Source organism: Staurois parvus, unplaced genomic scaffold (assembly GCF_062004578.1).
Source record: "Staurois parvus isolate SC_StPar_1 unplaced genomic scaffold, SC_StPar_1.0 ptg000727l, whole genome shotgun sequence".
NCBI lineage: Eukaryota > Metazoa > Chordata > Amphibia > Anura > Ranidae > Staurois > Staurois parvus.
Genome location: NW_028318523.1, coordinates 1,154,786 through 1,175,533, shown reverse-complemented (window position 1 = coordinate 1,175,533; position 20,748 = coordinate 1,154,786). Strand labels below are relative to the sequence as shown.

The following is a 20,748-nucleotide window of genomic DNA, read 5'->3' as shown; positions in this document are numbered from 1 at the left end:
TCACTATAGCTCACAGAATTAGCTGTCACTTTCCCTGCAGCTAAAGGATAAATAAACTAAAAGGAAACTTTGTTTCTTTTAGCTGGGGGGAAGTGACAGCTGATTCTCTGAGCTATAGCGAAAGGAAAAAAAAAGCTGGTAATTACATTTAAAAACCATCACTGACCTATAGTGACAGCAACTTTTTTTTTTTACTTTTTTCTGACCTCTAAAACAGATTAATTGGTTTTCAATGCATTCCTATGGGAAACTGCGTTTCAGTTTACAAATTTTTTGCAATACGAAATGTCCCGGAGAATGCGTTAAATTCGTAAACCGAGGTACGCCTGTATTGGTTAAAATGGAACTTCACTCTCTCAGTCAACATTGATTACGTTTAAAGTAGTTCTAAAGGCTCAAGGTTTTTTACCTTCATGCATTCTATGTATAGACGTAAAAAACAGTGCAGCATCCCTCCCACCCCCGTGCTAATACTCACCTAAGCCCCCCTCGATGTGCACTAGAGTATTGGCTATCCCAGGACTCCCTCTCCTCATTGGCTGAGACAGAAGCTTTAGCCATTGGCTCCCACTGCTGTCAATCACAGCCAGTGACCCAATGAGAAGAGAGAGGGAGTGGGGCAGAGCCACAGCTCCGTGTGGGAATGGATGCATGGAGCAGCGGGTGACCCCATAGCTGCTTGCTGTGGGGGCACCCAACAGGAGGGAAAGGCCAGGAGTGCCGGCAGGGAACCCGAGAAGAGGAGTATCCAGGCTGCTCTGTGAAAAACCACTGCACCCAGCAGGTAAGTATAGACATGTTTGTTATTTAAAAAAGAAAAAAAAAAGCCTTTAGAATCACTTTGATCCTTATGCTGCTAGCATTAGTAAATAGATAGGAAAGTATATTATATTTGCTAGTTTTACACTTTTTTTTTTACATTTCTTCAGTTACGTTCTGGTTTCAATGCCTAGGCAAATGAGTTCATACATCCCTGGAGTCTTCAGGAGGGATGGGGGGTTTTCTCAGCTTAGCACACCCTTCTGCCGGCATGCCTAAGCTAAGGGCAGATTGATTCCAGGAAGTAAATGCTACATGAATCATCTGCCCTTACTTGAACAAAAACTGTAGCTGCTGACTCTTAAAAAACGGACACTTACCTGTCCCTTGGTCTGTCGGTGTGTCTCATTGGCTGCCCTGTGTTCCAGGCGCCGGCATCTGCAGTGTGGGCACCTGACTGTGACAGCTTGCAGTTTCACAGCCAGGTGCCCACTGCACATGCGCGAGTAGTGCTGCAACATTGTGAATTGTCCTGTAGTCCTCTGGGACCTGCTACGTGTCCGAGAGGACTGTGGGGAGGGGGGGACAACTTCTGCTTCCGATCTTCTAGGCCAGGGGTCTCCAAACTTTTTAAACAAAGGGCCGGTTTATTGTCCTTCAAAATTTAAGGGGGCCGGACTGTGAGCAATGGGAGTAAACAATGCCCCATCTTTGCTTTCCACGGGAGAAATCGTTCCCCATTGTTAGTATGAATGAAAGGAATTGTGCCCCATCATTGGTATCAGTGGGAGGAATAGTGCCCCATAATTGGTATCAGTGGGAGGAATAGTGCCCCATCATTGGTATCAGTGGGAGGAATAGTGCCCCATCATTGGTATCAGTGGGAGGAATAGTGCCCCATCATTGGTGTCAGTGGGAGGAATAGTGCCCCATCACTGGTGTCAGTGGGAGGAATAGTGCCCCATCATTGGTGTCAGTGGGAGGAATAGTGCCCCATCACTGGTGTCAGTGGGAGGAATAGTGCCCCATCATTGGTATCAGTGGGAGGAATAGTGCCCCATCATTGATATCAGTGGGAGGAATAGCGCCTCATCATTGGTGTCGGTAGGAGGAATAGTGTCCCATCATTGGTATCAGTGGGAGGAATAGTGCCCCATCATTGGTATTACTGGGAGGAATAGTGCCCCATCATTGGTATCAGTGGGAGGAATAGTGTCCCATCATTGATATCAGTAGGAGGAATAGTGTCCCGTCATTGGTATCAGTGGGAGGAATAGTGCCTCATCATTGGTATCAGTGGGAGGAATAGTGCCCCATCATTGGTATCAGTAGGAGGAATAGTGCCCCATCATTGGTGTCAGTGGGAGGAATAGTGTCCCATCATTGGTGTCAGTGGGAGGAATAGTGTCCCATCATTGGTATTACTGGGAGGAATAGTGTCCCATCATTGGTATCAGTGGGAGGAATAGTGCCCCATCATTGGTATCAGTGGGAGGAATAGTGCCCCATCATTGGTATCAGTAGGAGGAATAGTGCCCCATCATTGGTGTCAGTGGGAGGAATAGTGTCCCATCATTGGTGTCAGTGGGAGGAATAGTGTCCCATCATTGGTGTCAGTGGGAGGAATAGTGTCCCATCATTGGTGTCAGTGGGAGGAATAGTGTCCCATCATTGGTGTCAGTGGGAGGAATAGTGTCCCATCATTGGTGTCAGTGGGAGGAATAGTGTCCCATCATTGGTGTCAGTGGGAGGAATAGTGTCCCATCATTGGTATTACTGGGAGGAATAGTGCCCCATCATTGGTATTACTGGGAGGTATAGTGCCCCATCATTGGTATCAGTGGGAGGAATAGTGTCCCATCATTGGTGTCAGTGGGAGGAATAGTGCCCCATCATTGGTGTCAGTGGGAGGAATAGTGTCCCATCTCTGGTTTCAGTGGGAGGAATAGTGCCCCATCGTTAGTATCAATGTAAGGAATAGTGCCCCATCATTGTTGTCATTAGGAGGAATAGTGCCCTATTGTCGATGTCAGTGGGAGAAACTATGCCACAGTGTTGCTTGCAGTGAGAGGAATAATGCTTCGAGGGCCGGATAAAAGCAAGCAAAGAGCTGCATCTGGCCCCAGGGCCGCAGTTTGGAGACCACTGTTCTGGGCGATCACAGCGGAAGTGGGGCGGGTACCTGTCAATTTCAGGTGTCCGCTCTCCAAAGGTGCCAATCCTTAACGAGGAGTGGAGGACCAGTCCTTAAATTGGAACTTCCGCTTTTGGGTGGAGCTCCGCTTTATTTGGTTGTAAACCTCAGACATGAAATGGGAACAAAGCATATCCCTCTATAGTGCTTGTGTCAATGAATACAATTAGGTGTCATTTCTGTCTGTTGCTTCATTCCTCTGCTATCAGCATGAATCACTTCTGACAGGTTTTACTGACACCAAGAAAAAAATGGTGACAGAGGAGGGAACTCCAGCAGATTGACAGCCTCAGCTCTGTTCCTATGAGCTGTGATCAGCTTTCAGAGCTCTCCTTACTGAGCTCTGTAGAGTGTAACTTCAGCTCTCTGCCCCTTTTTTTCTGTCAGTTACAGAATACAGATAAACAGGTACAACTTATGTAGGAGGATTTGTTCAATCTCTGTGTAACAGCTGAGGCCAGTCACTTCACTGGGTACATGGAAGGGTTTACAACTACTTTAAGTAGGTCATACACTAGTAGAATGTAGTTCAACGCTTTCATTTTAAAGCTGAACTAAACTGTATCTGAGCACCTCAAACTGAAAATGCTATTTGGTCCGTTTTTATTATTTTAAGCAAAATCCTCTATCCATCCATCCATCCATCCATCTCTCCATGCTTTGTTGCTGAGAAATCAGCAGTAGCAGTGCCCACCCACATGTGCCCAGCAGTGCTACCCATCAGTGCTGACCAGCAGTGCCACCTAGCAGTGCCGCCGATCAGTGCAGCATCATCAGTGCCAGCTCATTAGTGCCGTCAATCAGTGCTGCCTATCCATGCCACCTCATCAGTGCTGCCTATCAATGCTGCCTATCCATGCTACCTCAGCAGTGCTGCCTATCAGTGCTGCCTATCCATGCTACCTCAGCAGTGCTGCCTATCCATGCCACCTCATCAGTGCTGCCTATTCATGCTACCTCAGCAGTGCTGCCTATCAGTGCTACCTATCCATGCCACCTCATCAGTGCTGCCTATCCATGCCACCTCATCAGTGCTGCCTATCCATGCTACCTCAGCAGTGCTGCCTATCAGTGCTACCTATCCATGCCACCTCATCAGTGCTGCCTATCCATGCCACCTCATCAGTGCTGCCTATCAGTGCCCATCAGTGAAAAAGAAAAATTACCTGTTTGCAAAATTTTATAATAGAAACAAAGAAAAACTTTTTTTTACATTTTTTTTAATCTTTTTTTGTTTATTGCGCAAAAAATAAAACACTCAATGGTGACTAAATACCACCAAAAGAAAGCTCTTTGTGTGAAAAAAAAATGCTGAAAATGTCATATGGATACATTGTTGCATGAGTGGGCAATTGTCATTCAAAGTGTGACAGTGCTGAAAGCTGAAAATTGGCATGGGCAGGAAGGGTGTAAAAGTGACCAGTAGGCAAGTTGTTAATGTCCGCATCCGTTAACATCTGTTTGTTTTTTTTGTACGGAAGAAAACCCTATTTTTCTTCCGTTAATAAAAACGGATTGGACGAAACACGGATGTAAACAGACAAAAACTGACAAAAATGGATGTAAACAGACAAAAACAGACAAAAAAAGATGTAAACGGACTAAAAACTGATGTAAAAGGACAAAAGGACAAAAAATGGATGTAAACAGACTAAAAACAGATGTAAACAGACAAACGGATGAAAAACGGATGTAAACAGCTGAAAATGGATGTAAATGGACTAAAAAGAATGTAAACGGACACAAAGGGACAAAAAAGAATGTGCATGGACTAAAACAGATGTAAAGGGACACAAAAGGACAAAAATGGATGTAAACTGACTAAAAACAGATGTAAACAGACAAAAATGGATGTAAACAGCTGAAAACTGATGTAAACGGACAACAAATGGATGTAAACGGACTAAAAACTGATGCAAACGGACAAAAAAATGGATGTAAATGGACTAAAACCGGATGTAAACAGACAAAAACGGATGAAAAATGGACGTAAACAGATGAAAAACAGATGTAAACGGACAAAAACAGATGAAAAATGGATGTAAATGGACTAAAAACGGATGAAAGACTGATGTGAACTGATCCCGTTTTTTTCCTGGAAAGAACGTGACTGAACTGATGACAAAAACAGAACGCCCATGTGAAAGGGCCTAACAGTAAATATGCTTTTTATTCCAGAAAGTTCACTCCAAAATTGAACGTAAAAAGCTAATAAAATGTTCAATCACTTTCGAATGACCTTCGTCAAGTCATCGAATATAATGGGAATTTTCGTACAAATTTTCGTTCAAAAATGTATTGGTGATTGGGCAGCTTTAGCAGACAGTACTTCTTATATATTGAAAAATAAAATGTTGTCCTTTCATCTGGACCAGAAAACTGATTGTCAGAACCTGGGGGTCAGACTTATTAGTGGAAGTGGAACATTGTAGAACGTCTAGTAATTGCAGCAAACTTCCGAATGAACTGATCTCGTTACGCCGGCCCACCGTTATGCATTAGTGGCACCAAATCAAGTTAAACTCTAGCGGTCAGCTGAAAGATGAGTGGAAAGGGCTGGAGTTGGCGGAAATACAATTACCTTCCATGGTCCGGTGTACGGTGATAGATGGTCACCTCTTTACTCTATGACAGCAGAGATTGAAACAAGGAGACTGGAGAGGTCAATGGAGTTTGCTTCTGCTGACATAAATTGATAAACTCTGCAGTTCTTCAGGAGGTGTACGGAGTATGTACAGCGTTCAGGAGATGGTGAATTACCGCATGCGCAGGAGGAACAATCGCACTTCACACTCTTCCTAATTAATTTACCATATTCAAGCAAATCGATTCAATTTGATGACAGATGACGACAAAGGTTGTACTGAATCATCCACAAAACTGAATCAAGGGTTCTTCCAGAACTCGCCAATCGCTCCTTGATGTGAACTTGTTGATGTGAGGATTAATTGCTCCACAGTGCTTATATAGGTATATGAGAATGTCTAGCCCAGTGCAGGCTCTCCCCGCTTCAGACCATCCTGAACTCAGCGGCTGGACTCATCCACCTCACCAACCGCTCCACCTCTGCCACCCCCCTCTGCCTATCCCTCCACTGGCTCCCTATTGCCCAACGCATCAAATTCAAACTACTCACTCTGACCTACAAAGCCATTCACAACACTGCCCCTAACTACCTCACCAACCTGATTCCCAAGTACCACCCTACCTGTACCCTTCGCTCCTCACAGGACCTCCTTCTATCTTGCTCCCTGGTCTCCTCCTCCCACGCACGACTGCAAGACTTCTCCAGGTCCTCCCCCATCCTCTGGAACTCACTACCCCAATCCATCAGACTGTCACCTTTCCTCCTCACCTTCAGGCGCACCCTGAAAACCCATCTCTTCAGGGAAGAATACCCCACCCTCACCTAACAGCCGTTCTCTTCATTCCTCCTACCACTCCTCCCCCACAGCCATTTCCTCCTGTACCACTACCCCCTCCCTCCTAGATTGTAAGCTCGAAAGAGTAGGGCCCTCTAACCCCTCGTATGCTGTTTGTAGTTGCTGTACTGTTTCATGTATTGCCCCCCCCTCTATTGTACAGCGCTGAGCAAACCCTTTGGCGCTATATAAACTCGATGTAATAATAATGTAATATTTTAAAAGGGTATTAAACCCAACACTAAAAATTTAATATATTGCAACTTACCCATCATTAGATGTGGTGGCTGCATTAGTTTCCTTTTTTAGGCTTTTTTTCACCCTCTGTTTTTACCTAGTGATCTGGCCGGTAACACACCTCCTGTATTAGAGCGCCCCCACTCTGGATGAAGAAGAACAGGGGCACTTTTGGACAGCAGCATTGTCAGTCTGGGTGGGGGAGGGGAGTGTTAGATGGACCAGCAGTTTTAAATGCTGTACCTGGTTATAAAATGTGATCTGAAGTTTGACTTCACTTTCTTATTGCAAACAGTTGTTTTCCTTTTGGGATAAAGGTTTTACATAAATAAATAAAGCTGATTATTGTAAGCACCCCTGTCGGTGGTAAATGGTTTGTCCCATCCCTGTAACTGATACATCTGCAGGACAGATTGTTCTTTAAAAAAAAACAGCAGTAAGTCCTGGCTGGATCAAAGAAATGAAAATAGACGAAAGAAAGCTTACAAAAGAAAACTAATGCAGCCAATCACATCTAAGAAATGATGAGCTGCAATTACTGCTGTAATGGTGGGATTACAAAGTATTTTAATGAAAGCTGAAACATTTCAAAATCTAGTGAACAAAAGCAGACAAGACAGTCAATAATGCTGTGCCCTTGATAGGGATAACTGACGCGTTTCGGGAGACGTACCCCCTTCCTCAGAGCTAAAAGCTAAAAGCTCTGAGGAGGGAGGTCCGTCTCCCGAAACGCGTCAGTTAATCCCTATCACGGGCACAGCATTATTGACTGTCTTTACGGACTACCAAATTGCTGTTAATTTCCTTTGGTTTGTGAGTGTATATCCATTTGTCTATACAATAAATACGTGGTATACCGCGGTAATGCACGATGAGAGTGCGCCCTTGTCTGCTTTTGTTCACCAGTGTCCAGATTCCCTGATCTTTGAAGGGCAGCACCTCTTCGTTTTGGCATGCAGAATTCTTTTGGTCTGCATGAGGATTTGAGCGCTGGTTTCATTTGTTTGTCTTTGGATTTCAAAATCTGAATCAACTTTTCAAACTACAGTCGCATGTTAAAGATCATAGGAGATTTTCCTGATTGGATTTGGAACTGTGTATACTGAATGTCTATAGCTCAGTTCCATCCTCATTCTAGGGGTTCATCCAAGCGTGGTCTCTGAAGAGCGATCTGGAATCTCCTCCAAACCACCTGCTTTAACCCCCTGAACCCTGTGCTACCACGCCATAGCATGCACTTGCAGAGTGTCCCCATTTGATTGAATAGATCGCACTCGGCGGTCACTATGCCTGCCATAAGTTACACATTCTGCGCCATGTGTACACCCCCTGCCATGGCCTCTGCAGCTAAAGGGGAGCAGTTGAGGTGGCGGTAAAAATGTGGCTCATCCATAGAGTTTTACCACCCCCAACCACATGTGTGAATGAGCCCTAAGGGTGCAGAATAATAGGCCTAAAGCACAGAAGTGAAGATCGGCCTTGAGAAAAACATCTGTGATATCAGAAACTACAGCAACTCAACCACATGTTCTACGGCAAAGCAGCAACATGCGATTAAATGACATTACACGCCATTTTTCCTAATGAAGGAAGCATGGCCACATTTATAATAAGATGCAGCCTGGAATCCCTGGCTGTGGGACACAACGGGCTGCATACCACTCAAAGGCTGCCAGTCTCTTTATAATGTGTATTGGGAAACAGAGCAGAAAAAGTGGATGTGCAGGAAAGGGAAGGATCCGTCCTGTACAGAATGTAATAGAAGAGGGAAGCAGTTTTATTATCCTATTAATAAGAAGGAAAGTTGCCCTTCCTAGGTTTAGGGCCAGTTCACACCAGAACGCGGTGTGGGAATGTTCAGTTGCGATCTGCGGCGGGTGTCAATGTTAAGTTAATGACACCCCAAACGCAGGTTGCAAGCACTGTGTGTTTGCCTGCACCAGATCGCATGGTACAGAAGTACTGTGCGATCCACTTGCTCTGCATTTTTTAAAGTACTGCATGCACTACTTTTGGTATGTTCTGGTGTGTTTCAGCCCATTCAAAATGAACGGATTCAAATCACACCGCAGTGGAACTGCACAGGAAATGCACAGGAATAGGAACTCATCTGAACTGACCCTTAACTAAATTTCCTCTATAGTAATTATCCCTGTGTAGCAAGGCCCCTTCTCTTCTCCATCTACACCTCCTCCCTTGGCCAACTCATACACTCTCACGGCTTCAACTACCACCTCTATGCCGACGACACACAAATCTATCTCTCAACCCCCCACCTCACCCCCTCGCTCTCTGCCCGAATCACACACCTACTGAGCGACATATCAGACTGGATGTCGCTCCACTTCTTTAAACTGAACCTCTCCAAAACCGAGTTTCTTGTCTTCCCCCCCCAGCCCGGACACCACCCCCCATTAACTTCTCCATCACATCCAACAACGCCACCATCAAACCCGCCCCGCAGGCCAGAGTACTTGGTGTCATTCTGGACTCCAACCTATCCTTCCAGCCCCAAGTCCAATCTTTAACTAACTCGTGCAGACTCCACCTCCGCAACATCACCAAAATCCGCACGTTCCTAACCCCAGAAACCACTAAACAGCTCATCCACTCCCTCATCATATCACGACTCGACTACTGCAACTCCCTCCTCACTGGCCTGCCTCGCCGCTGGCTATCCCCGCTTCAGTCGATCCTGAATACGGCTGCCAGACCCATTCACCTTTCCAACCGCTCCATCTCCGCCACCCCCCTCTGCCAATCCCTCCACTGGGTTCCGATTGCACAACGGATCAAATTCAAAATCCTAACACTGACGTACAAAGCCGTCCACCATACTGCCCCGAACTACATCACTGACCTAATATCCAAGTACCGCCCAGCACGCACACTCCGCTCCTCACAAGACCTCCTTCACTCTAGTTCCCTGGTCTCCTCCTCCCATGCCCACCTCCAGGACTTCTCCAGGGTGTCACCCATCCTCTGGAACTCCCTGCCCCAACCCATCAGATTATCACCTACTCTCCTCTCCTTTAGGCGCACCCTGAAAATCCACCTCTTCAGGGAAGCCTACCCCACCCCCTGCTAACTTGCCAATCTCCTCCACTCTTCCTACCACCCCATCCCCCACAGCTATCTCCTCCTGTGCCACCATCCCCTCCCTCCTAGATTGAAGCTCGAAAGAGCAGGGCCCTCAATCCCCTCATGTTTTGCATTGTATTGGTATTGTTCTGTCACATGTTCTGTCCCCCTTTGTAATGTACAGCGCTGAGCGAACCATTGGTGCTTTATAAATACTGTATAATAATAATAATAATAATAAATGTATTTCAGACCTGGCTGAGATCAGCAGCATGTCTACATGTGCCTGGGATCCCTCTGCTCATGCACAGCTATGCAGCTGGTTTAAATTATTTGAGACCTGGATGAGACCAATGGCATGTCTACATGCATATGGGATCCATCTACATGTGCACAGATATGCTGCTGGTTTGAGACCAGGCTGAGACCTGTGGTATGTCTACACATGCATGTTGATGATACCCATGTACAGATATGTCCTAGGTCCCTGTCAGATCTAAAATCCATTGAAGAGACCAGCGTCACATCTGCTTGTGTATGGGATCCCCCTCACATGCACAGACATGCCACTGGTTTCATGTATTTGGGACCTATCTGAGACGTATGGTATGTCTGCACATGTGTGGGGATGCTGCACATGTGCAGACATGTCTAGGGTCTCCCAGGGTACTTGGGAGAGAGCAATGGCATGTATGGCATCTCTTACCCATGCACAGACATGCCACTGGTTTCATGTATTTGGGAGCAATCCTGCATATGAGTAGACATGTCCAAGGTCTCTGTCAGGTCCCAGATACATGAAACCAGCAGCATGTTTGCACATACTTAGCACAACCTGCATATACCCAGACATGATGCCGTGTTTTTGTGTTTGGGACCTGGCAGAGACCTGTGGAAGACACTTGTGCAGGAATCCTGTGTATGTACAGACATGTCCAAGGTCTCTGTCAGGTCCCAAATACTAGGAGGCAACCAGCAGCATGCCATTGGTTTCATGTGCACTATATTGAGTATTGGGACACCCCTCCAAATCACTGGATTCAGGTGTTCCAATCACCTCCACGGCCATGAGTGTATAAAATCAAACCCCCTAGGCATGCAGACTGCTTCTACAAACATTTGTGAAAGAATGGGTCGCTCTCAGGAGCTCAGTGACACCAAGCGTGGTCCCGTGATAGGTTGCCACCTGTGCAATAAGTCCATCCGTGACATTTCCTGGCTACTAAATATTCCCCGATCAACTGTTAGTGGGATTATAACAAAGTGGAAGCAACTTGGAACAACAGCAACTCGTAGAATGACAGAGCGGGGTCAGCACATGTTGAACCGCATAGTGCACAGAAGTCACCAAATGTCTGCAGAGTCAATAGCTAAAGACCTCCAAACTTCATGTGGCCTTCAGATTAGTACAACAGTGCGTAGAGAGCTTCATGGAATGGGTTTCCATGGCCAAGCAGCTGCACCCAAGCCATACATCACCAAGTGCAATGCAAAGCAGTGGTGTAAAGCACGCTGCCACTGGACTCTAGAGCAGTGGAGACTTGTTCTCTGGAGTGACGAATCACGCTTCTCTGTCTGGCAATCTGATGGACGTGTCTGGGTTTGGCAGTAACCAGAAGAACAGTACTTGCCTGACTGCATTGTGCCAAGTGTAAAGTTTGGTGGAGGGGGGATTATGGTGTGGGGTTGTTGTTCAGGGGTTGGGCTTGGCCCCTTAGTTCCAGTGAAGGGAACTCTTAAGGCGTCAGCATACCAAGACATTTTGGACAATTTTGGACAATGTTCCCAGCTTTGTGAGAAGTTTGGGGATGTCCTCTTTCTATTCCAACATGACTGCACCAGTGCACAAAGCAAGGTCCATAAAAACATGGATGAGCAAGTTTGGGGTGGAGGAACTTGACTGGCCTGCACAGAGTCCTGACCTCAACACAACAGAACACCTTTGGGATGAATTAGAGCGGAGACTGCAAGCCGGGCGTTCTTGTCTGACATCAGTGCCTGACCTTACAAATGTGCTTCTGGAACAATGGTCAAACATTCCCATAAACACACTCCTAAACCCTGTGGACAGCCTTCCCAGAAGAGTTGAAGCTGCAAAGGGTGGGCCAGGTCAGTATTGAATCCTATGGACTAAGACTTTGATGCCATTAAAGTTCATGTGCGTGTAAAGGCTGCTGTCCCAATACTTTTGGCAATAGAGTGTATTTGAGACTTAGCAGAGCTCTGTGGTATTTCTGCACATGCTCAGGAACTTGTTGCACACATGGGCCCCTCACTATAGCACTGCCACCTGGGATGTGTGACTTGGAGGGATCTCTATGTCATCCTCACCCAGGTAAGGACCCTGGAAAAAAGAGGGCTGCACCACAAAAAAGGGTATAATAATTTTCATAAAATTTTAAGTGTAAGAGTTTTTTTATGTGTGAAGGTCTCTGCGTGATGGGTGACTGGGCCATGGAAAATGCAGATTGAGCTAGGCTACAGTCAGGTGGCTCTCCTTGGATCTGAGACTCCACTGGGGCTTTGGGTTCACTGTGGATTAAAAAGGCTAGGCATATCTCTATAATGGGTGTCTGGGACATAGAGGATGCACATGGTGCTAGGCTACAGTCAGGTGGCTCTCCCTGTATCTATGGCTCCTCTGGAGTTTTGGGGTCACTGTGGATTAGAAGGCTAGTCATCTCTCTATGGGTGTCTGGGCCATGGAGAATGCAGATGGAGCTAGGCTATAGTCAGGTGGCTCACCCTGGATCTAGGGCTCCTCTTGGGTTTTGGGGTCACTGTGGATTCAAACCTAGGAATCTATCCATGATACGTATCTTGGCCATGAAGGATGCAGATAGAGCTAGGCTATAGTCAGGTGGCTCACCCTGGATCTAGGGCTCCTCTGGGGTTTTGGGGTCACTGTGGAATCAAAGCTAGGCATCCCTCAATGATGGGTGTCTGAGCCTTGGAGGATGCAGTTAGAGCTACGCTACAGTCAGGTGGCTCTCCCTGGATCTATGGCTCCTCTGGGGTTTTGGGTTCACTGTGGATTAGAAGGCTAGGCATCTCACCATGATGGGTGTCTGGGCTATGAAAGATGCAGATAGAGCTAGGCTACAGTCAGGTGGCTCTCCCTGGATCTATGGCGCCTCTGGGGTTTTGGGTTCACTGTGGATTAGAAGGCTAGGCATCTCACCATGATGGGTGTCTGGGCTATGAAGGATGCAGATGGAGCTAGGATACAGTCAGGTGGCTCCCCCTGGATCTATGGCTCCTCTGGGGTTTTGGGTTCACTGTGGATTAGAAGGCTAGGCATCTCTCCATGATGGGTGCCTGGACCATCGAGGATGCAGATAGAGCCAGGTACCGTCTGGTGGCCCATCTGTATGTTGCAGTTCAGGGAGTCAGGTAGGGCTGTTGCAGGGCCTCCAGTGCTCTGTGTAGAATGTAGTGGATCAATGCTGCATACTGCAGTAGGTCTAATCTGATAGAGGCATCCTAATGGAATGGGAACCCTCAGGAGAGGTGAGTCAGGTGGATTTTGGTATGGTCTGTCTAGATCGAAGAAGGCAGCGTCTGCTCTTAAGAAAGGCAGAGGCATATCCCTCCACCGGGGACTAATTGAAGTGTGGGCAGTTGAAACTATAGAATGAGTATCGGAAATTTCAGTTGCAAGATTAGTCCCTGACTTTGCGCTTCCATAGTCTTTTACTCCAAATGGGCAAAGTTAAGTTCTTATCTCCTTACTGACACATCATTTTTTCTGCAGTTACAAAAATGTTCAAAAAATGTGCTGCCAAGTACCCCAGGGGGTGTGTGTTCCACAGGTTGGGAACCACTGCTCTATACTGACCCTGTCTCTGGGGAATTGATGTCAGTGAAAGATTCCAAGTGTGATATAAGTTAGCCTCAATTGTTCGATCTTGCTCCATAAAATTCTAGTTCTTTCATGTTTGACCATGGCTTGATCTTTTAAATGACAAAACTTCATTACTAAAAGTGTTCACAAGAGGGCAGCCTTTGCTCATGTCAAATTACAGAGAACCCAGGATGAGTTGTGAGCGATATCATTTTTAGGTTTAAATATATCCTATCCTCGCTGCCATATGCTCAGTAAATAACTCCCAATGGGTTGTAAACATCCTTCATGACTTTTTTTTTTTTTTGCCAGTGATACTTGCGTAGTTGTTAAGGCTTAGCTATAAAATGTGTTAAGTTTATTTTCTCCCAATGAATAGTCTAAAGCAAAAATAGCTGCTGCCCACAACAGCCAATCGTTTTTCTTGTTTCTTTTTTTATGGATTAAAAGGCGAAAAGCTTTGTTTTCCAATAAAAACGATAAAATGGACATGCTAAAGGATAACTAAACTGAAGAACAAATGTGCAGTATGTTGCAGATTACAGTCATTAGATGTGGTGGCTGTGTTAGTTTTCTTCTTTTTTTTTTTTTTCAGGTTGAAAAACTTTTCAGCAACTACAGAAAATACCTGTTGATCTTGCCTGAAGTGCAGAGTCCTTGTCACTTCACTTGTGGGCTTCACCTTCCTAGCTATCTTCTGTAAAGTACTGATCGTCCTGCCTCCCATGTAATGGAGATGAAGAGATATGAGCATATTTGGAGTCCATATCAGGATAGCTGCCTAGGGTGATAACCATGGCTTCCTCCATAGATACAGTGGAGGAGTGATGTAGCCACCCAGGGACAGGAAGTGTTTTTTGCAGGATTGCCAGGAGAAAATTAAACAAAGGGAACATGAAAAACAAATGCAACCACCACACCAAGAACTAGACAGCTGCAATGTATTATATTTATTACTTTTTATTATATATATTACATTTTTGATTTTGGGTTTACCAACACTTTAAGTTTAAAAGGTCCATATTATTAGCATTAGACATGAGCACGCCGGAAATTTTGGTTTTCGTTTCATTCTGATGCATTAGTTGGGTAGAAAGCTAATTTATTTATATACGTTGTGTTGGTCTGGTTCATTGTTAGGATTCGTTTTATATATTTGTTATACTGGGTGAATTTGAAAAGTATCAGGTGGATCCAAATTCACTGTGTATAATAACTGGTTGCTAAGGAGCAGGCTGCTGCCACATCCTTAACAACCATGACTCATCTGCTGTCAACGGGATTCCCCACTGACAGCAGAATGAATATAAACAAGTGTGAAATTAAAAACATAAAAAAAAAAAGCCAGTGTGGGGATTCCCCCAATCCTTACTAGGTACCATTGTGTATAACTGGTTGCTAAGCAGCAGGCAGCTGCCAAGTCCTTAGCAACCATAACAACCATGACTCATCTCCTGTCAATGGGAATCCCCGCTGACAGCAGAATGGAAATAAACAGGTGTGACATAAACATAAAAAAAAAAGTATAAAAAAAAACAGTGTGGGGATTCCCCCAATCCTTACCAGGTACCATTGTGTATATTAAGTAGTTGCTAAGGAGCAGGCGGCTGCCATGTCCTTAACAACCATGACTCATCTGCTGTCAATGGGATTTTCTGCTGATAGCAGAATGGAAATAAACAAGTGTGACTTTAAAAAAAAAAAAACAGCATGAGGTTCCCCCCAATCCTTACCAGGTCCTTCAGGTCTGGTATGGATATTAAAGGGAACCCCACACCAAAATTAGAAAACAATGGCCACATGCCCTCAACATGGGGAGGGGAGGGTGCTTTGGGGGAGGGAGGATCCCCTCTGAAGCACCTTGTTCCCATGTTGATAAGGACAAAGGCCTCTCTCGCACAACCGTTGCCCAGTGGTTGTGGGCGTGCAGAGGGGGCCCCCAGATCCCGGCCCTCCTTCATGTGAATGAGTATGGGGCATATAGTTATTCACCAAAAAAAAGTAAAAAGAAAATATCACTAACACAATGTATTAAAAGAACTCCAAAAAATAAATAAATGTCCCCCAAAGTAGATCCAATGTCAATCACGATGAATGCAGACCCGCAAAAAAACAAACAAACCTGCCACCTGCTGGATCCAAACACTCCTGTGAGACCCTCGCCAAATGACAGGTAAACATGGGGGTGCACTCATCCGGTGACGTCACCGGGTGACCTTGCCCCTGTGTTTACCTGTCATTCGGCAACTCCTCAAGTGTTTCTGGACAGTCACTGAATGACAGGTAAACGTGTGTCACCCCAAGTGTCAACTGCATACAACTGATGAAGTGAACTGTATTTCATGAAACGCTGTGAGATTATTAATATTATTATTATTCCATATTTATATAACGTCAATAGATCACTCAGCACTGTACAATATAAAGGGAGACAATACAGCAATGATACAGTTCAATACAAGAGGGATAGGAGGGCCTGATCCTGGGAGCTTATGTATTTCAGTCTCTGGTGTTGATTCAGAAACTCATACCCCATATATTTGTTTGTAGAATGATGAATCTATATATTAGGAAAGAATACTTCTAATGTGCATGTTATCCTTCGGTACATTTTTCCGCTGTTAATCATTTCTTCTAATTGATGTATGTAATAAAATATTTAATTTTCCCCTTTAAAAATGCTCACAGTGTTTTTGCTGTCTTTTTGCGGCGGATCAGTGTGAAAGTAGCCTTCAATGATCTTTTTAAAACAGTTTATGATAACAACATTTTTTGTTTTTTTTCCCCCAGAAATATTTTAAAAGGAATCAAAGAAATCCGAGATGTCTTACGGATTGTAGAGACAAAAGCAACACAGAATTTCAAAATGGTAAGTTGAAAATAAACATATAGCATAAAACATCTGTTTAAATACTTATCAACTTAATAAAAAAGAGAAAAGGCCCAAAACCCTCCAGCTACCGCCAACGTAACTATTACATTGGCGACAGTACCGCCATGTAAACAAATTCTCGGCTGCTATAGCATCCGGGATTTTTTCACCTGGTTGTAGGCTTTGTAGTAGAAGGCATTCAGACAGCTGTAAGGGGGACTTATTCCTAATTTCCCAGAAAGCAGTAAGATTTTCCCTGGATCATAAGTCTCTGGCAATATTACCTATAAATGGTAATATCCAATTATATTTTATGCATTTATGCTATTTTTTATAACAATCCACTGAGATGGCCAGAATTAGTTCTTCAGGAAGCGCTATGGGGGCACCCGTTCATGCTTGCTCCTGAGCCATGCTCTGTGTGTCAGAGTGTGGCTCAGCCCCACCAACTGATCCCTCCTCACTGGCTGTGATTGACAGCAGTGAGAGCCAATGTCTCTGTCTCTGAGCCAATGAGCAGGGAGAGACCCAGCAGAGCCACTACTCTCATGCACATCGCTTGATCACGATCGGCCCCAGGTAAGTACTGGGGGGGGGGCTGGAGATGCTTCTGCACACTGAAGGTTTTTTATCTTCCTGCATAGAATGCATAAAGGTAAAAACCTTCAGACTTTGGAACCACTTTAACCCCTTCACGCCTAAGGGTAAACCCAATCTAAATGCCTAAGCACAATTTTGCAACGTTGGCATGTGTTAGTAAACCCGTACATATCACCACAACTACTTTGTACATCCAGGTGGACTATACCTTGTTTTTTCAGGATAAATTGTGCTTTCATTTGGTGGTAAATGGTAATGGATATCTCCTGTTTTTTTTTTATTATCAAAGGAAAACTGGCCCAAAATAGCTAAATTTAAAAAGATTTTTTTTTTACTGTGCGTTTCTTGTTACTACCATAACCTACCACCAACTAACAACCTAAAATAATTTTTCCAGCTCTTGACGATCGCAGCTATACCATATCTGTGTATGTTGTTATTTGTACCCGTAGTACAGCCCAGAAACAATAGTGCACATTTTGTTATTTTGTTGTTTTTTTCGTTACCTAAAAACACACTGACACTGATGCCAATTTAAAAAAAAAAATAAAAAAATACTGACCTTTGACCCCTGACCTTGACCCAAACACTTACCCTGGCATTGAACTAGGTCAAACCTTGATCTAGGTATTTTTTCTTTATTTTTTCTTTTATTTTTTAATATGCATTTATTTATTTATCTTTTTTCCCTCTATGCCAGGAGTTAGTGAGATACAATGTATCTTGTTCTTCCATTTATAGAGAAAAAAAAAACAAGGAGGGCAGGCTACACAGTGACTGATCACTGTGATAGCCAATCAGAAGCTATCACAGCGATAATGTGTCCCGGATTCGGGAGTCCTGGGTCCCGATCGTTAGAACGGGACCCGGTGCACTCAGTGACATCGCGGTCTTTGTGCTGGGAGTGCGCTGTGCGGCACACTTCCAGCACAAAGACAGGTACGCAAATATGCAGCCCCATGCAAAAAAAGGCCAGTTCTGTGAGGCCGCATATTTATGTGACGTCGGTGCGAAGGGGTTGAGTAAACCCCTCGGCTACATTACACAGCGTTCCAGCAACAAGTGGCGGCAGCTGCTGGTGAAACACTCCTGCTGTCAGTGGGGGCTGGCTAATTTGTACTCTATAGAAATCAATGGCTGGCGCTGCTTGTCTGGGTGGTTACATGCACACAGAGCCTCTGAATGATCTTGGGCGCAGACAGTGTGCATCCACGGTCGGCCTTTCTGCTGAGTTTTATAGGCGCAACTAATAGGCCAGTTTTTCTGCAGCCATAGCACAGAGTGGTGTTGGGTCCAGAGGCGGCTCAGAACACAGAAAACTATCTACTGCTATACTGCTTTGTGAATGTAGCCTTAGTTTTGCAAAGACTCTTGGGAGCCCACCATGCTTCACCTTCCACATCACAGATTAGGCTCGGCTCCTATAAATCTTGCAGCACATAAGTAAATTGAAGTTTGCAGAACTGTACAAACAGCTGTGAGAGTCCACTTTTGCGTGCCGTCAGATTAAACCTAGTGCAAACAGCGGATTTTACCAGTGTTCAGCCTTTTATCACATTGAGTATATTTGCTTCCTACATTGCTGAATAACTCCAATACACATAGGGTGAGGAGGGTGTGTTAAATTATGCATTAAACACGGAAATGACATCAAGAGAGGTTAGGAAAATGTATTTAAGTCATTTACATTATACTATGGTACATACTGTTTCGTTGCTAAACAGGGACCTTGAAGCCAGAGGGATTATATTGCACATAAATGTGTGGAACTATAGCAGAGTTTAACTTCACTGACTTTATAGAGGACTTTTATGTACTCTACCTACCCCTGCCAAGTATTATGGTGGCATAATATAAAACGTTGGCACACCTAAAGTGACTAACCTGGGCTCTGGGTTTTTACTACATCCCCCAGACGAAGCTACGTTTTCCCTGTGGCGCAACGCGTTGGGGAGGGGCAGTGATGTCACCACGTATCGGATCTTCATTACGGCGAGTACTGACAGAGTGCGTTAACACTCCTATGAGGCTGATCCTCACTGCATTCTGCGGTTTAAATTACAATACAGGCGTGTTTTCTGTTTAAACAATGTGAGTGCATTATGGGAGCACATTAAAGAGTGTTTTTATTTACCTTGGATAAGGCACCATATCTTTATTCCTTTTTTCCCTATGGGTCATATGAGGATACATTGAGCATTGGAGTGAGGAGAGGCTCTAGGAGGGAGAAATCCTTATACCTATACAGGCTCAGAAGAGAAGCCGCGTGTTTCCAGCTACACAACCATAAGCAGCTTGAAAGGAGAGTATATTATCATCTTTTCCTTGCTGAACTTCAAAAAAACTTTTTTGCACATCTTCTTTTTTGCACATTTTCTTCAGTTGAATTTCATATATATTTATACATATTTAAAAAAATATTTTTTATTTCAATTAAATTAATTTTTTATTTTTTATATATATATATAATTATTTTTTGTTTTGCACAATTTGCACATTGGACTTTATGAATTTATTATTTTTTTTTTAATGAAATATTTATATTGTAAAACTATCACAATTGGATTTATTCACACATTTTGTATAGCAGAGTTTAACTTCACTGACTTTATAGAGGACTTTTATGTACTCTACCTACCCCTGCTAAGTATTATGGCGGCATAATATAAAACGTTGGCACACCTAAAGTGACTAACCTGGGTTCTGTAAACAGCCTTTGACTTGCTAAGGCTTTTCTTATACACAGTGCATCCGTTCCTGTATAATGGTTGGCAAAACTATGAAAAGGTTTTTGCTTCTAATAATTTTGGCCAGCAGTATCATAGGATGGGTTCCTAATAAAATTCTTTGTCCCAGTTGTGGACCAGCCATTTTCTGTCCAAACACTCTTACTGTCCCTGTTAAGGACATTCCTATGTTTAGAGGTCCTAGCTGATAAAAGGCTAGAAGCCTTTTCTAAGACATTTTTTTTCTCCTTGCGGGTCCTGATCTGCAACCTGCTATTGCAGCCTTGACCACCTAAAGAAGAAAGGTATACCAATACGGCAAACAATCCAGATCAATCCACAACAGGTGCAGGCTCTGGCTCGCCACCACACACGATGCAATAGGAAGAAGGATCAGCCGCACACCGGAGGGTAGATGAATATATTTTGTATTTATTAATCCATAGGACACACAAAACATCAGGACGTGAATACAGGAATACAGGACCTGTTAACGCGTTTCACACAATCTTGTGCTTAATCATAATGATTTTACACACTATATTCATCTATCCTCCGGTGTGCGGCTGACCCTTCTTCCTATTGCCTTGTCCATCTGCCAGACCTTAGCTGTCTGGTCCAAGGGTCTGCCTCAGGGTCTTGTTTCTATGCTGATGGACTCCAGTGTCCTCCAGCAACTGGGGCTCTTGTGGTCCTATTCTATTGTGTCAATGTGCTAGTACAGTGGTCGGCAAGCCGCGGCTCGCGAGCCACATGCGGCTCTTTACACATTTTAATGCGGCTCTTCTGTGTGCCGGGCGCTCGCTCCCCTCCCCTCCCCTCCCTCCTCTCCCTCCTCTCGGGCGGCCGCTCCCCTCCCCTCCCTCCTCTCGGGTGGCCGAGGACTCTGCAGCTAGCCCAGCAATGATTGGCCAGTCTCGCTGCCACTCACATCCTGATAGCTAGTGATTGGCTGTCAGGATGTGTGTAGGCGGGGCAGCGTGACGAACGTGAGGGGAGCTAGGCTCCTCTCA

The 20,748-nt window shown here is 44.7% G+C and overlaps 1 protein-coding gene across 1 annotated transcript in view; it reads left to right on the top strand.

The window, feature by feature from the left end:
• TTC7A (tetratricopeptide repeat domain 7A) overlaps positions 1 to 20,748 on the top strand; it is a 592,416-nt gene that overhangs the window by 83,035 nt on the left and 488,633 nt on the right. The window contains exon 6 of the mRNA XM_089653910.1: positions 16,328 to 16,406. Coding sequence (XP_089510036.1) covers positions 16,328 to 16,406 — 79 coding nt within the window. The remainder of the gene's footprint in view (positions 1 to 16,327; positions 16,407 to 20,748) is intronic.